Here is a 16,465-nt window from a genome sequence, read left to right as displayed (position 1 = left end):
TGCTGGGGGCATGACCGTGACGCCCCTTTAGATTTCCGGTTTCCTCATGCCTCTGTCGATCCTCCCTGATAAGCCTCACTTAGCAGCGCCGGAAACGCCAAGCTATTAAAACCCAGACTTTGACAGAAAAACTTGTCTCGTGTTTCCTCCCTTTGCCTCAGCTGCCGGGAAGCTGGGGACGAAATCCAGCCACAGCACCAGAGTCACTGAACCCGGGGTCGGGAGTACGCACGTATCCCGTGCTTCAGAGTTTCCCCTCCATCTTCTGGGATCTTGGAAAACTTGTGCCAGTGGTCTTCTGTTATATTCAGTCTGTCAGACGCTTCAGACTGTTTCGGAAGAAGCTGCAGTGTAAACGTCAGCCCGGAAGTCAGACCGGTTTGCAGCCGTGCGTCTGTGGCTTGCCGAGTGCAGGGGTGGACTCGGGGTCCCACTTCCTCCTCTCGCTGGTGTAGAGGAGCGGTCGTGGTGATGGACGGTGTGCATGGTGCTCTCCCTCCAGGTCACGGCCAACAGGGATGGGAACCCCCCTCAGCCCCTGTCTGTCCCCCATCAGGACACACCTGCCCTGGGCTTGTTCGTGTTCCTGAAGTGACATTTCTGGCAGCAACTGTGGAGAAGGCTGTCGTTCTTACGGGGGCAGATAGTGTGATTTCTCGATTGTTTCCTGTCCCCTGAGCTGGCGGTGTGATGGACACCCTGCCGGTGGGTGGCGGTGGTTGAGCAGGTAAAGGTGCTCACCTCCCCTGGGTGACAGTTGTGCTTCGTCGCCCCGTGTCAGGGAGAGGGAGGAGCAGCATGGTGGGGGTGGTGAGCCCACCACCCCGCCCCCAGCCTTCCCCGCAAGGCCAGAGGAAGGAGCCCTTTGCAGACAGACCACCCTGTGTCTGCAGCCCCTTGGCATCACTCTGATGGCTGCGGCCGTGCTCACGAGGTGGGGATTGTGTAGGGGACGACCGGTCTCCCCCATGTGAATCTTCTGCCTTGCTATCTCTTCTTTTCTGACAAAAGCCTAAATTTCAAGTCCGTGTAAGAGCATAGGTGGAAAAACGTTTTCGGAAGTCCAGGGTCCGCGCTTGAGTTTGGAAGCATCAGAGAGACCGGCTCTTCTGCGCAGCAGCACAGCCGGGCCGGAGGGAGCTAGGGAAGCAGGTGCGCTGAGCGGGCTTGGGCGCCGTTCCGAACGGGCGTCAGCCTGGGGAGGGGCCTGGCCCCCTGGGGCTGCTCGGTCCGCAGCAGTGGGCGAGGCAGCAAGAGAAGGATGGAAGATCCCAGTCCCAGGGCTGACGGGTTCAGTCAGCTCCTGAATTGTGTCAGACGGAGTCTGCCACATCCACGTGACTCCCCTGAGAGGATCCGCGTTGTGGGCTCTGTCTCTGTCATCTCTCAGGAGACGGGATTCCTTTCGCCGCCTCGCCTCACTGTGGGGCGGAGCCGAGCCCGCTCACGGGCAGGGTCACAGGTCCGGCTGTGACTGTCCAGGCTGCTTCGAGAGATCTGTGCTGACCGCGGACAGCGACGGCGCACGGCGTGCAGGGCTCACCCGGCCTGGGAGCGGGGCTCGCCCGGGCGCCCCCTGCCCCCTGCGGCCCGGCCCGCTCACGGCGTCGTCTCCCTCCACCAGTGGAGACGGCCCCCTTCCGTGTGCTGTGGGTGTGAACTCCGGCTCCTTCAGGACACGGCGTTGCCTTTCTCCTTGAAGCTGTTTTTACTTTTCATTTTACTCTCTGGATATTTTTCTTTTCATGTGGACGTAGGAGCATCTTCTGTGGAATTTGCCAGGAGGGTCTGTCACTGTTTCGTGCAGGACCGACCCTGAGTGACTCCGGCGCCCCGTCCCGCTTTCCTGTGAAGCCCTGACTGCGGCGCTTTCACACTGACCCGAGTGGTACTGGGGATGAGACCCCTCCTTTGTCAGAGGCTGAGGGCTGGCCAGGGAAGGACAGGACACAGGTACACTCGTCAAGCAGGAAGAGCTCCAGGGAGGGACTGTCCGGCAAGGCGGAGGCCGCTGGCACGCTCGTGGCCGGGAGCCCCGCCGCGCCGGTGCCGTCTCCCCCCGCTTGTCCGGGCACAGGCCGGGGCGGAAGCCTGCACGTAGTGGGGGGCGGGGGGAGGAGGAGAAGCCGTGGATGTCCTGGGCACCAAAGCGCACAGTCCAAGGACATTGCCCTCGTTCCTTTGTTTCCAGCGTCTGGCTTACTCTGTGACGTGAGGGCCCTGTCTAATGCGGCAGTCAGAGCTGCTGGATGCATGCGATGCCCGGCGGCGGGTTCCAGCGTCCTGGAATACTGGTGGCTTTGCGTGGAGAGCTGTCCAAAACAGCCCTAACTTTGGGCTAGGAGTTGTGCTACCCAGCCTGACCTGGCCTTTGGGGAAGCCCGGCCCCATCGCTGGCCCGCTGCCTACCCCCAGACAGCAGGAGCCCTGCTCATGCAGAGCCCGGGCTGGGTGGTGGCCAAGCCGCCATGCTCTGGGCCCCTGCTCCTTCGTTCCATCTTTCCTCAGCCACGTGCACTCAGGGTTTCCGCCCAGGTCGGCCTCGTGGCCCTGTGGCTTTCTCCATCTGTAGCTAATTGCTTACACCCAGAAGTCACATTTGGGCAGCCAGCCAGCAGACACAGGCACGTTCGTTTCACCGGACCGTTCAGACGAGCTTGGCTTTAGGTGAGGGTGGCCGTTGCAGTCTCCTGACCCAGCCTCTGTGAGCGCAGTGCTACCTGGGTCCTGAGAGCCTTTGTCACTTACAATTCCGTGTCAGCGCGACGGGTAATTTATCTCGGAGGGCTTATGTTGTTAAGCCTGCCGGCATGTTCCAGAACCGTCACAGTGGTGTATGACCTGGCCGGCTTTCCTTGGAGAGCCCTCCTCTGCTGCCGTCAGCACCAAGGTCTTCCTCAAGAGAAACACCAGAGACCTTAGTGGCCGCCGCCCGGCCCAGACTTGGGGCGGGAGGCTCTTCCACATCGGGGTTGCTGCCGCCCCCGGTCAGGTGCCCCCCTCCCGGCCCCGCCCCTGACCATCCTCCACCTGGCAGCCGACTTGCACGCGCAGCGAAGGCCAGCTGTGAGGGAGCCCCGGGCACCCCCACCCTGGGACCAGGCTCCCCTGCCCCCTCCCCTGCCCTCCCGTCTCCGGAGCACATGCCCGTCACCAGGAGGGCAGCTGTGATCACGCCGAGGGCGGCTCTGGGGTAGTGAGCGTCCCTCCCCCACGGACACAGGGACACGGCCTCCAGCACCCCTCACTGCCGCGCCCCGAGTCCTCCCCCGAGTATAAAGCACGGCACTCGGTAAATAAAAAGTTCCCCTCAGACGAAGGAACAGCATCACGGCCTTGTTATGCCCTGGCAGAAAGAACACCACGGGGAAGGGTGTCGCCGGCTCTGGTCATGACCAGCGCAGTGTCATCTGCGCTTCTGAAGAGTAAACCACCATTAAGTATTTTTTAGTGGAAAAGCGTTTCTGTTCTGGAAGGAGGTTTTGCCATCTGCCTTGGCCAGTCCTCACAGGGCTCAGACGCACCTGGTGCAGAAGGTAGTTCTGTGCTGCTGCAGGCCCGGGCCACCCCGTGGCTGTCAGCTCCTCACGCTCTCTAACCGGTACACGTGCTGAGTGCGGTCTGGCTCTGTCAGGGCAGAATCGTTTCCCTGGTGGCCATGCGCACTTGGTGAACGGGACGCTGCCTCTGTTCTGTGGCCTGTCCTGAGTGTCTGTGTCCCTGCCAGAGCACACCTGCTGTCTGCACGGGGCCGCTTGTTCCTGGGACATCTATGTGCAGTGGACAGTGCTCCCCAGCAGCCTGGCCGGCACTGACCAGGTGCTCAGTGTGGAGGGAGGAGCCACAGGCTCAAGTACGCAACTGAGTCACACCCTCTCTCTCTCTTTGTAGAGTCCGTTTAGTGGAAAGAGGCTCTCCTCATAGCTTGCCCCTGATGGAATCAGGAAAAGTAAGTATTGAAGGAATAAAGATGTATTTCTACATAAACCTAAGTCTGAGCCTATGAGCTTTGACATTTTAAGAAATGTATTTTATAGAATTTTTTTTCCAGTAGGTTTGCCCATGAGTACAGAAGCTCAAAACAACAGTGTTTTAATTTAAACAAGTTAGGTTTTTCTTTTCTCTCACAAAAAAGAAATCGTGAAACCCTAGGGGCCCCGGCACCTTCTGTATTGTTCTACTTTGCACGGATTTCATTCCAAAGGGTCCCTCAGGGTCAAAAGTGGCTGCTTTGGCTCCAACAATCACTTTAACATTCCAGCCAGCAGAGGAAGAAACAGGAAAAGGCGGGACGGAGAGGTGCCGATGAAGGTCCCTGAGCCGCCTTGTGCATCCTGAAGTCCCGCTGGCCAGAGTCCGCCACACGGTCACACTGGCTGAAAGAAAAGTTGAAAACCTTATATTGGTTCTGAATACGTATGGGCCTTGCTAAAAACCCGGGTAGTGTTTGCTGTGAAAGTAGACAAAGAAGGGTTTTTGGGCGGGGGGGGGGGGTAGTTCTGCCACATGTTGTTATACAAGCAGAGGGCGAGAAGTATATTCACACCAAAGTGAAGATTTCTTTTTTCTGCTTTTGGCCTCCGTTGTCCTATCTCTTCTCCACCTGATGTCATTCCAGAAGTGTCTTCTGTCACTTCTGGATCCTTGATAGTCTGTGTCTACCTGGGCACCAGTTAGAATTCTTGCCGCTAAGGCGGTTCTCATGGTAGGGACGCTGCTGACCTGCCCTAACTCAGCCTTTGGCGACACGGGGCCCAGAGCCGCCACGTCACACCTCAGGCCAGGGGACAGGACACCTGTTCCCAGAGCTCTTACCGAAGCTCAGCTTACAAGGCCCAGTTCACTGAACCCACACGGGCTTTAGTCTGAGTTTGCAGACTCCACTCGTGCTTCCAGATGCATGTGGTTTCAGTGAAATTCAAAATGCTTCTAATCCAAACTTCCATTAAGCAGGAGATGGTTAATGCAAACATTAAAATAAAAGACAGTGCCGGGCAGGAGAGCGTCAGAAGCATAACTGAGGACAGGGAGAGCCGCACAGGCTCGCTAGTCAGAACACGCCGGACCGCACAGAGAGACACACCACCTCTCACTTCCTCCCGCCACACCTGCCTTCAGTCCACACGCATCTCTGAAACCTTGATACGTGAGCTACTTCCTGAATTCAGCACCTACTTCAAACCTCACCCTTCATCCACATTCACATGCCATGATGTCAGGCACAATGTTAAATATAATTGAAAAATTAGTTGAGATGTCTAAAAATTCCTATTTTGCATGCATCAGGCTGAGTTAAGTTATATCAGTCATTATGTTTTTATTCAGACTCCTAATGTTTTTAAGTGTTTGCTTATTTTGGGGGGGGAGGGAGGGAGGGAGGGGGGGGAGAGACAGAGAGAGAGAGAGAGAGAGAGAGAGAGAGAGAGAGAGAGAGAGAATCCCAAGCAGGCTTCTTGCTGTCAGCACAGAGCCTGATGCATGGCTTGATCCCAGAAACCATGAGATGATGAACTGAGCTGAAACCAAGAGTCAGATGCTTAACTGACTGAGCCCCCCAGGTGTCCCCAGATTCTTAATCTGAAGAGCACCTTAACACAGGTGCTATCATTATAGTAATAATTACAATAAGATGCAATTGTCACGCAGTAATTATGTTACATGATGTTGATTTAGGGCCATGCCACTTTCTAGACAGTTTTAGAAAGGAAAACAGGCACACAGCATAAAGGCCACAGAAAGGTTGATTGGTGTGGCATCTGCCTATCTGTCCTCTGACCAGAACATTCCTCTGCCACATAGATACTCCCAGGGGTACGGATCATAATCGCCAATCCAGAAACAAAAGGACCGTTGGGCGACTCCCACCTGGGTGAGGTGAGTTCCGGGGTTCTGCCTGGGTGAGGTGAGATACGGGAGTCTGTGCGGGTGAGGCGAGATCTAGGGTGTCCACCAGGTGAAGCAGGCTCTGGGGTGTGCACCAGGTGAGGTGAGTTCTGGGGTGTCCACCAGGTGAAGCAGGTTCTGGGGTGTCTTACCAGGTGAAGCAGGCTCTGGGGTGTCCACCAGGTGAGGCGAGTTCTGGGGTGTCCACCGGGTGAAGCAGGCTCTGGGGTGTCCACCAGGTGAGGCGAGCTCCGGGATGTCTGAGAACAAGGGACAGGCTTCATTACCCTTGTATGATGGTGTCGCTTCTTTCTCTACTCGAGGGTTGGGTGTGTTCAGCAGTTACTGCCTGCGTGGCTGTGATGTGCCCACGGTGTCTGAGAGCTTTGGGGACAGTGCAGACGAGGTGGACTGCCTCTCACTTGTCCATTTTTCATTGTAAATGAAATAACAGAAACCACCAAACTCAGAACGTCTTTACTAGAAACATCCTGTAGTCCAGAAGACCCTGGCTTCGGATTCTTTTCCCTGCACAGACAGAACTGCATGCAGTTTTATGTGTGTTTCAGGGCCTTATTGGCTTAACTTCCAGTCTTTTCCGTGGTTCTGCATGACCCACATGGTCATCATTTTGAGTGAAAATGTTGTTCTTTCTCATTTCCCCCAGTGTCACACACACACACACACACATACACACAGACACACACACACGTTATTTTGTTTCCCAGATTTGCTGTTATGTGCCTTTCCCTCTTTGAGTTCTGGTTTCTGCTGTTCTCTTGGAATATCTCCCCAGAAGTGCGTGAACCACGTGAAAGGGAAAAATAATTGTTAAAGGTTTTTAACATTTTTCCAAATTGCTGTTTAGAAACAGTCATTATATTTGAACAAGTGCAAGGAAACTACAACATTGCTCACTTGATTGCCTCCTGTAAAACCCTCCCTGTTCTAAGGAGCTTCTCCGTAGGCGGACAGCTTGGTTGTTTGCTTCGCGCCTCTCTGGCCCCCCCGAAAGCCTGCGTGAGACTCACGTGGCCTTGCCCTGCCACTCGGGCACATTGATCAGCTCCATGTGCACCTGGTTTCTTACCCGGACACTCCCAGGCCGACTCACCCAGTTGTGTTGCTTCCCGAGCAGATCTGGGTTCACAGTGCCCACAACGCCAGTGGCTACTTCACCATTTATGGAGATGAGTCTCTTCAGTCAGACCACTTCAACTCAAGGTTAAGTTTTGGAGACACCCAGACGGTCTGGGCACGGACGGGCTACTTGGGGTTCCTGCGGAGGACCGAGCTCACAGACGCAAACGGAGGTAGGAGCCCAGGCAGGTGGGTGGGGAAGCCAGGTCCCCAGGCCTGAGAGCTTGTGTGGACTTGGGACCCCAGACCCAGGAGCTACTCGTGCCTGCTGGCTGCACACCAGGAGAAGCAGCTGAGTGTGAAAGAGGGGACGGTCGGTGTGAGCGTGTCCAGCAAGCTGAAGCCCCGCATCGTATACCGTGTGCTCTCGCAGGAGCCAGAGTGCGCGCTGCCCGTGACGCCATGCCCCTAAGTTGTCACAGGAGCCAGAGCCACGCTGCCCGTGATGCTCTGCCTCCAAGTTGTTGCAGGAGCCAGAGTGCGCGCCGCCCGGGACGCGCTGCCCCAGGTTCTCACAGAGCCAGAGTGCACGGTGCCCCAGGTTCTCACAGAGCCAGAGTGCGCGCCGCCCGGGACGCGCTGCCCCATGTTCTCACAGAGCCAGAGTGCGCGGTGCCCCAGGTTCTCACAGAGCCAGAGTGCGCGCCGCCCGGGTCGCGGTGCCCCAGGTTGCCCTGGACAGGCCCTGGCCCCTCCTGCAGCTGGCCAGTCCCACTGAGGCCCGCCTGAGACCACAGCTGGGCGGTGGCTGCAGGACCTGACGGGGTGCAGCCGTCAGGAGGAGGAGGTAGTGAGGTGCCCAGGCCTGGTCACGTGGAGGCTGCTGCTGCTGCCTCGAGGGGAGCTGTTGCCCGGCAGGGAAGTTACGAAAGTTAAAAATGTAAAGCTCTACTTGCTATTAAAGTCTCAGCTCCTAGTTCTACACAAAATAGAGGCAAGACTCAGTTATTTCAAAATGGGAGCAGAGACTTTGACAGACCCAAACCCCAGGAGGTGACTTTCCAGAAGGCTTCCTGACACAGCTGCCTGGCGGGAGCTCTGTAAACCTGGCTGGACTGTCATAAATTTAGGGGGAAAGCCCAAGAATATTTTGGTATCATGTTTGCAATGTGGGAAAACCAGAGACTATTTTATTGCCGTGTGTTATCTGGCACTCCCGGGAAGATCTAAGAGACGCAGGGCCACGGTGATCCAGACCTCCCCAGGACCTCAGCCGGCCCCACCCTGTGGAGTTCTGGGGAGGGGCCGGATAGCACTGTTGCACCCCCCTCCGAAAACTGGAAAAGATTTCTTTTCTGGCATCTGTATGTTGATTACTTCTTTCAAATACTGTCCGATGCATTTACTACCCTAAAGATTGAGGGTGTCTCCTTACTTTTAAGGAAAAATGGACTGACTGCTTGTTGTCATTGTCCAAGGTTTGCGTGAGTAAGAAGATTTTTAATGGTTACATGAACTAAGGAAATTTTTGTTCACAAGCGTTATCAGAAACTATGTCCTCTCCCCCCCGCCCCCCCCCCCCCCCACGGAAAGGTGGAATGTAAGACCTCATCTGATGGCATCAGAGGGACCCAGGTTAAATTTGGCTGTGCTGTGCCCTGACCCTAGGGCTTTGGGAGGGCACTCTGAGGGCCGCCAGGCGCACGAGCTGGTGGACCGAGGGTGCACAGAAGCGGTCCTGGACCGCACTCTGCCCCGTGGTGTTGCGGCACGGAGGGCCATTACGGGTGTGCGGCCGGCACTCCTGGGAGATCACAGTGCTGGCCTGGCAGCTTCCTTGGGAGCCCCAGGCTGCACAGCGACCCTGGTAGAAAGGAGCTGGCTGCCCTCCTTCAGTGACTCTGTTCCTCTGCATCTCTGTCAGGGGTAGTTTTAGTCTTCTTTTTTAAGCAACCGGAGCACCATTGTGGTGAAGTTCACACACTTTCCATTCCCTACACAGAGCGCCACGACGCCCTGTACGTAGTGGGGGCTCTAGATGAGGCGATGGAGCTGCGGGGAATGCGGTATCACCCAATCGACATTGAGACCTCAGTCATCAGAGCCCATAAAAGTGTCACAGAATGGTGAGTCGTGGGCGGGCGTGTGCACAGCGGCGCAGGATGGCGAGTGTGTGGCTCTGGGAATGGACGGGGGCGGGGTGGCCTGTGCAGGAGAGCCTTGGCTTTGGATTGTAGCCCTTTACCTCAGAGCTAATAACTTAGCTGTAAAAGGGCACGCCTGGCATAGAGTCCACGTGTTGTGTGTTTCCTGAGAACGATGCGCCTGGGGACCAAGTCCGGGAAATTGTCGCTTACTTGCGTGGGATCTGCAAGAGCGTAGTGCACACACGCATACAAGCAGGCGCTTCAGAGCGAGGCTCCTTCACGGGCTGTAAGGCTCAGATGGGAGGGATGTTACACCAGGCGCCATCTGGTGGGCTGGGGCCCTGGGGCCTGTCCTGGAGCTGGGCTCCCTCCCTGGTCCGTTTCGTTGGCAGTGTTGACGGTGGCCCACAGTGCCGAGGCTGGCGCGGGGGCCGCAGCACGGAGCCCTTTCTCAAGCTCAGTGAGCGCCTTTACGTGGTGTTTAAGCGTGAAAAGTGGCTCAGCATGAGGCTGTAACTGTAGGTTTGTGCGTCTGTTGGGTCCCGGAACTGGCAGAGGGCTGCTCTGGAAGCTCAGGTCAGGAACCCAAAATGGGGCACATTCTGAAATCTCTTGGGAGCAGTTTTCCCTCATGAGTAGATTGGCCTGAGATTGACTGTTGCCTCATGAGAACGGAGTGCAGGCTGGTTATCTGTTGCCGTTTACTGAACGGGAGCGCGGCAGGTTTGGCGACAGGGTAGAGCTGCGAGCCGTCACTCCCCGCACAGTGCTGTGCTTCAGACCTGGACCCGTGTCTGCTCGCCCTGAACTGCGGGAGCTGCCTGTCCGCATCTAGAAGGACCCCGGCCCAGAAATGGCGCAGGGCTGCACCTCAGTTGCAGCCTTCCATCTCTGTGCCTGGGAGAAAATACTTCAGACTGGTTTGCACCGCCTCCCTCTTGCGTCTCCCGTGTGGAACGCTGTCTGCCCCTTGCAGGTGTGGCAGGCGCTCCTCGTGGGTTTCTAGCCAGGGTTCAAGGTTTTGTTCTAAGCACTGCTGTTGCCACGTGCTGTGTGGCCTCACCTGATGCATGTGGTGCCTGGCGCTCAGCCCTGTTCGCATGGGCACCGGAGAGAAAGGCAGTGGCTGAGCTGTGCTGGGCTCTGTCGCCGGAAGCTGCCCAGTGCAGCCCACTCTGTTGTTCTTGCTCCTCCTTCCTTCCTTCACCGGGCCTGTGCTGCTCCGCCAGCGTGCCCCGTCAGGTGCCTCGTACCAAGGCTCATATGTGTCACTCGATGTGACTGCACACGGTGGCACAGTCCAGCTGACCACATCTTTCCCTTCTCATCCTTGTCTCCAGTGGCTGACATCTCTGGGCCTGGGGAAGCTTGGATGGAAGGAGAGAGGTGCTTGTTCTGCCCACAGCTTCTTGGCAAACCCCTCCCCCACCAAATACAGAAATCTGGCCTGGTTCGTAATACTGTGCCATCAGCGTCACACGCTATCATTAAGTCATTCCCAACGTGGCTACTATATGTATATAACCTGTGATACCACAAATTCAGGATGGGCTCACTTGGGCCATGCAGAGCAGTATTGTAGTGTCACAAACAGTCATATGATGGGAATTCGGCACCAGCACATGTTGGGAACAGACCTTGGCAGGACTGTTGGCTTGGGTACACACACTCCTCACCAAGCCAGACCCGGAGGTAGGAATCAGTCCAACACATTCTCCACTGTTTCCTTCCACATTAATATATTTATTGGTCATCCTAAGCAAGAGGTGTGAGCTATTTTTTCTGAATAAATGTATTCTTACACTATTAGAAAGCATAGGGAGTTTCCCAAATACTTGCTGCCGCTTAGAACCTTCTGTGCATCTGGCTGGAAAAGCAGATACCAGCAGCCCCTGCATGCAGCCCCTCTACCCTGGGACCCTTCTGACCTCTGCGGCCAGCATACCGTGTGCACCAGGAGCAGTGCACCCTGTAACCACCACTTTTTAAAAACCAACCATATAAAGTTCAGGTGGCTGACCGTGTAAAGCACCAAGCTTAGGCTTCCACAGACTGGCCAGACCAAATACTCTGGGTGACCTTCCGCTGAAATACTTCCAAATAAAATATTTCTGGATCAATCCCTGATGTTCTTGAGGAATTTCCCCCCATAAAGGTCGCCTCTTGCTGCATTAGGCTCATCCCAGACTCAGTACTTGAAACAGTTACTGTGCCCCCGTGTGTGTAGTTGACCACTGGGTTAGCTGACGCCAGTGTGACTGGGGCCCCCCGTCAGCTGAGCACAGAGCTGGTGGCTCTTCTCCACGTTGCTCATCCTCCCACTGTGGCACAGGCCAGGCAGGACCAGCCCCAAAGCCCTGGCTGTTCTCCAGCCTCTGCTAACTGACCACTGACCACGTTGCATACTGGCCCTGAGCCCAAGAGCTGGGCACAGACTCCACCTTAGGGGCATAGCACGCCGGTGGTAGGGATCCTGTGCTCCCCGACCGCTGCACGTCCCTCGGCAGTGGCTGGGGGCAGAGGGCAGGGCCGCTGTCAGGATGATGGCTAGATCACGTGCTCACGCAGCAGCCACCACGGGAGCCACCGTTAGAAAATGCCAGTGACAGGCTCGTGTGCAGCACTTAATGGGCTGACGGCCATGGGCTCAGAGAGACTGTCAGCACACAGGCAGATCCGAAAAGACCCAGATGGACGGAACTTCTTGATGAGAAAACGTAATCGTTAAATAAAAACCTCACTGTATAGTGATGATTTTTTCTCTCTTCCAGCGCTGTATTCACCTGGACAAATTTGTTGGTGGTGGTGGTTGAGCTTGATGGGTCGGAGCAAGAAGCCTTGGACCTGGTCCCCTTGGTGACCAATGTGGTCCTAGAGGAGCACTACCTGGTGGTGGGGGTGGTGGTCGTGGTGGACATCGGTGTCATCCCCATCAACTCCCGGGGAGAGAAGCAGCGCATGCACCTGCGTGACGGGTTTTTGGCCGACCAGCTGGACCCCATCTATGTGGCCTACAACATGTAGTCTCGTCTCTGGCTCCCATGGACCTTTCCAGGGAAGGAAACACTTTTCTCAGTGTCAATAAAGTTTGCAGACACAGGGGCAACGTTCTCCGGGATGGAGCCTTCGGTCACGCCTCGGCGAGACTCCACAGCGTCCTGATCGGCATGGGGGTGAAACGTGAAATGTGAATTTACCACTGAAGTTTGCTCAGAAGGACTTTGGATTACTGCCTTCAGTTTGTTGGAAAAACCCATTTCAAGAACTTTCTTTTCTTTTTTTTTAATTATTGGATAATAAGTGCTTTCTTCGTAAATGTGGTATTTTGTTAAGCCAAAATAGCAATTAAAAAATATTCTGCCCTCCAGATGGGTTCTTTTAAACAATTTATGTAGTGTGACAAAGAATTGTTTTCTCTGTTTAATGTGTCATGATATCTTAATGACATGGACCTTGTTACTGATTTAAGCCATTGCTAGATCTCATCCTTTTAGGAAAGTTTGTTGAGGTACGAGAAAACCTTCCAAATAGCACCTTCCAATTAGATTTTAGCAGCTTTCTTTGTCAGAAATGTACTGAAGAAACAAAGGCTAACATACGGCCTTGGAAGTTAGCATAGAATGAGAAGGAATTATACATAAGGTGTATTTCGGCAACTCTCTTGCAGATATCTTTGTACTAAACTAAAAAGATGAAATAAGTTAACTTCTTCATATGTAATTATGTACAAAACGTTTAATTTATTTTGATCTCTTTAGAAGTATAAAAGAGAAAAACATTCAAGAACATTAAAGTCTTGTAATGTTTGCTAATATAAAAAAAGTGTTGTATTATCTTGCGTGGATAGTATCACAACAAATATATATATATGAAATATAAATTCACTAATGAACAAAGGAGATTTTAAAGTTTAAAATGCAGAACCTGTCACTTGCATGGTGTCCCCTCCACTGTACTGTAGATAAAGAGAGATTCTCTCACACCCACTTTGCTGATGTGAGCAATCACAGATTGCCGGTAGCCCGGTCTAAATGTTTCTTCTAGAACCAGAGACCAGCAAGTGAAATTATTGCCATCTCAGAGATGGGGAAGGAATTTGAGGCTGAATGTGCACTATTTTTCCTTTGCTGTGGGGGCAACAGCGAACGGTGTGCCAGCATGTGCTTAGTACACGGAGCGGGCGTTAGGGAAGGCAGGTGGCACGTAGCGCTGCTCTCGGAGCTGCAGGGACCCGCTGCACCACGTTCCTCATCATCTTTGTTAGTGTCACCCCTTTTTGGTCCTTGCTATGAAAAGGAATGATTTTCTGCGGTCATTTGCACTGGGTTGTGTTGATTCCCCTCCGATGGCCATTGTATGGAGTGGACAGAGTGTCCAGAACAGCTTTAAGGGAAAAGACCCACCTAGGAGATCGTCTCCTCGGCCAGCTCTCTGGGGCTCCCTGCCCCGGCGTGAGCAGAACCCACAGGGAACCCGCATGAGCTGCCCCGGGACTCCTAACAGAGCCACTGGCTGGAGCAAGAAAGCCTCACAGCTGCCTTCATTTCGCCACCTGTGGATACCACGTTTCTGATTTCCGTCTCTTGCTGCTGCTGCTGCCTCACACGCCTTCCAGTTTTCATGTCTCACCTGTACACTCCTTGATTGAATTGGCCCATCTGTGTCCAGCCAAGAAGAGGTATCAGCTGTCCAAGCGTGATTTATTTATCTTGTAACTGCCCCAATACGACCCCGCAGTGGCTCTCGTTGCTAGAAATGCATGACCAAGATTGTTGCTGGGCAAACTTTAGATTCACTTTTCATTATATTGTAGGCAGTGTCTTCATCTGCCTTTGCTATATGCGCCAGCAGTAAGCCCTTTGCTAAAAGAGAGTTTTGTTTGACTTCCGAGATCCAAGGCTAATTGTTTTCTTAAAATTTTAAGTGGCATTTTTAACAATTTGTCTGCATGTGGGGTGCATCCTTCCATCTCCACAAATTATTTGATTTTTAAAATATTGTTTGACTTCATTGCTGTGTGTGAATACTTCTCTACATGCTTCAGATACACATTCCTACAGTCTTCTGCTTCCTATGGGAGGAAGATCCCCACCACACACAGAAAAAAGACATTTTCTTACACATACCAACGTTGTTTAAGGGGAAGGATGGCTTAAGGCTTCAGATCCCATACTGATTAGGAAACACAATTGCAGGATAACTTGTGAGGTCTTGCTGATGTCGGAAGCAAACAAATCAGGTGTCACTTCCAGGATGACCTTCACATGCAAGGCGGTGCGGTTGTGAACATGGTTAGTGACGTCCTGTCATCTCTCATGTTAGAGTTGAGGTCAAAGGGTTGGGGGCTGGGATCAAAGGTCATTTGTGCAAGTAAAAGGAAAGGAAACCCCTTTCAGCAATAAAGAAGGATCGTTCTGTATTAGAAATTGTGCTGTAGATAAATCATTCATGAGAATGTAACAATGTTTGTCTTGTGACCTTGTGCTTTTGAAGTCAGACAAAACTGTGTAATCAACTTGCACAAAGAAGGGTACACAATGAACATTGAAACACAGACCTAACCCAACAGGGCGGCTTCCTCATGGTGCTTGTTTATTATATATATTTAATCCTGCTTGACACTTTACCCAAGGGAAACTGTCCCTTTTATCAGTTGAATGTTAGCAGCGTTATTTCATAGAGTGTGGTGACTGGTTAGAGAAATTCATGTACTCAACCAATCACGGTTTCAAACAAAATTTTTATGTGCAAAGGACGGCAACCTTCTCGTATGTTAAACCACCAGTAAGCTTTGTACATCTGTGATAACGCCTGTTTTATATTCAAATGAACAAATAAAAGCTTTTATTTTTGTTGCTCTGAAAATAGCAGTTTCTTAATTGGTCCCCTGGAAAACTGTCTGGGACAGGTTCAATCCCAGGAAGGAAGTGACTCCTGCAGGGAAATGGGAAATGTATCTGACTCTGTTTACATAATTTGTTGCGTTACTTATTAGTACAGATAATCATACTTTGAACAATGTTTAAATTTTGATGTGGGCATTTATTGCTTAAAAAAATTCCTATGGCAACATGTTTTGTGAAATGTTTTTTTTTAATTCTTTTAAATATATCTAAATATATTTGTTCACATTTGCTGCAAGTGTACAGATTCTTGGGAGGCTGGGGGACAGAGGAAGCCGAGTCCCGCGTGCAAACACGTTCGGCCGGACGACGGCACCTCTGCGCGTCAGGGCGCAGGACTGGCCGGCTCCTCCCGCCCGGAGGGTCCTCGCTCCTGTGACCACCCAGGTCTGTGTCGCGGGGGCGGCGCTGCCGGTCCCCGGAACTCGGCCGTGTGCACGCAAAGCCGGTGGAACCCACACGTCGCCCGTGGCCGACGAGACGGCGCCGAGCGGGCACCGCGGGCTCGCAGGCTGGACGCACGCGTGGCGCCGAGCGGCCATGCGTCGGAGGGCGCATGCGCGTGCGTGCGTGCGTGCGTGCGTGCGTGCGTGCGTGGGGGGCCTTCTGCGGCGGCCTAAGGCTCCGCAGCCCTGGAGCCCTGGAGCCGCGTGTCGGGGCCCCGGGCTGGGCGTGGGCCCGGAGTGCCCGGCGGGACCGAGGTGGGCCGCGCACCTGCCGTCCGCCCGGCGGTGGGTGGGGAGAGCTTCGTGGTTGGGCTGCGCCCCTCGGGCGTCCGGGCCCACGACCCCGCAGGCCTCGCCCCGCTCGGGCCCCGCGCTTGCGCGTGTCGGGCGAGGCCCGGCGGGCGGGGAGGTGGGGCGCGGGTGCGGCCGGGCGGGAGACGCGGGGGAGCGCGCGGCAGGAGGAGCCTGGGCCCGCGGGGCGCTGGCCGCGCGCAGGGCGCCCCTGGGTGGGTGCTCGCGGGCTCGAAGCCTGGTGCCGGGTGGACCGCGGCAGCGAGGCGGAGTAGGGGCTGCGGGGGCGCGATGAACCTTCCTGTTTTCACCCGACACAAGATGCCAGCGAGTCCTGACAGCCACCCAGGCCCTGTTGACAAACGTGTTCTTTATAACGACCCGTCGTTGGAGTCGAGTGTCGCTGCCCCTGGACAGACGGCTGGAAACCGCAGAAAGAAGGTACGGGTGACTGCGGGAGGGGAGGGCTGCGGTTACAGAACGGGGGTCTGTTCCCCCGGCACCGGCGCGTTAGAAGCGCTCTCGCGTGGTAACGCGGTGTCAGTGGAGGGCAGGAAGGACGGAGGAGAGCGTGCGGGGGGGGGGGGGGGGGGGGGGGGGGGGGGGGGGGGGGGGGGGGGGGGGGGGGGGGGGGGGGGGGGGGGGGGGGGGGGGGGGGGGGGGGGGGGGGGGGGGGGGGGGGGGGGGGGGGGGGGGGGGGGGGGGGGGGGGGCGG

The 16,465-nt window shown here is 54.8% G+C and overlaps 1 protein-coding gene and 1 long non-coding RNA gene across 3 annotated transcripts in view; both read left to right on the top strand.

Annotated features, from left to right (window-relative positions):
• DIP2C (disco interacting protein 2 homolog C) overlaps nt 1-14,975 on the top strand; it is a 384,520-nt gene extending 369,545 nt beyond the window's left edge. For both annotated transcript variants that reach the window (XM_039241634.1, XM_039241633.1), the window contains 5 exons: nt 3,892-3,949; nt 5,800-5,874; nt 7,022-7,196; nt 8,966-9,089; nt 11,882-14,975. In XM_039241634.1, the coding sequence (XP_039097565.1) occupies nt 3,892-3,949; nt 5,800-5,874; nt 7,022-7,196; nt 8,966-9,089; nt 11,882-12,134 (685 nt within the window). In that variant the 3' untranslated portion in view covers nt 12,135-14,975. The remainder of the gene's footprint in view (nt 1-3,891; nt 3,950-5,799; nt 5,875-7,021; nt 7,197-8,965; nt 9,090-11,881) is intronic.
• A 1,108-nt stretch (nt 14,976-16,083) lies between these two features.
• LOC120238049 overlaps nt 16,084-16,465 on the top strand; it is a 32,155-nt gene continuing 31,773 nt past the window's right edge. The window contains exon 1 of the long non-coding RNA XR_005530129.1: nt 16,084-16,191. This is a non-coding gene — a long non-coding RNA (uncharacterized LOC120238049). The remainder of the gene's footprint in view (nt 16,192-16,465) is intronic.

The sequence above is a fragment of the Hyaena hyaena genome, unplaced genomic scaffold (genome assembly GCF_003009895.1).
Source record: "Hyaena hyaena isolate Hyena2069 unplaced genomic scaffold, ASM300989v1 scaffold_197, whole genome shotgun sequence".
NCBI lineage: Eukaryota > Metazoa > Chordata > Mammalia > Carnivora > Hyaenidae > Hyaena > Hyaena hyaena.
Note: the sequence above shows the minus strand (reverse complement) of the source record. Positions and strands in the feature narration are given on the sequence as shown.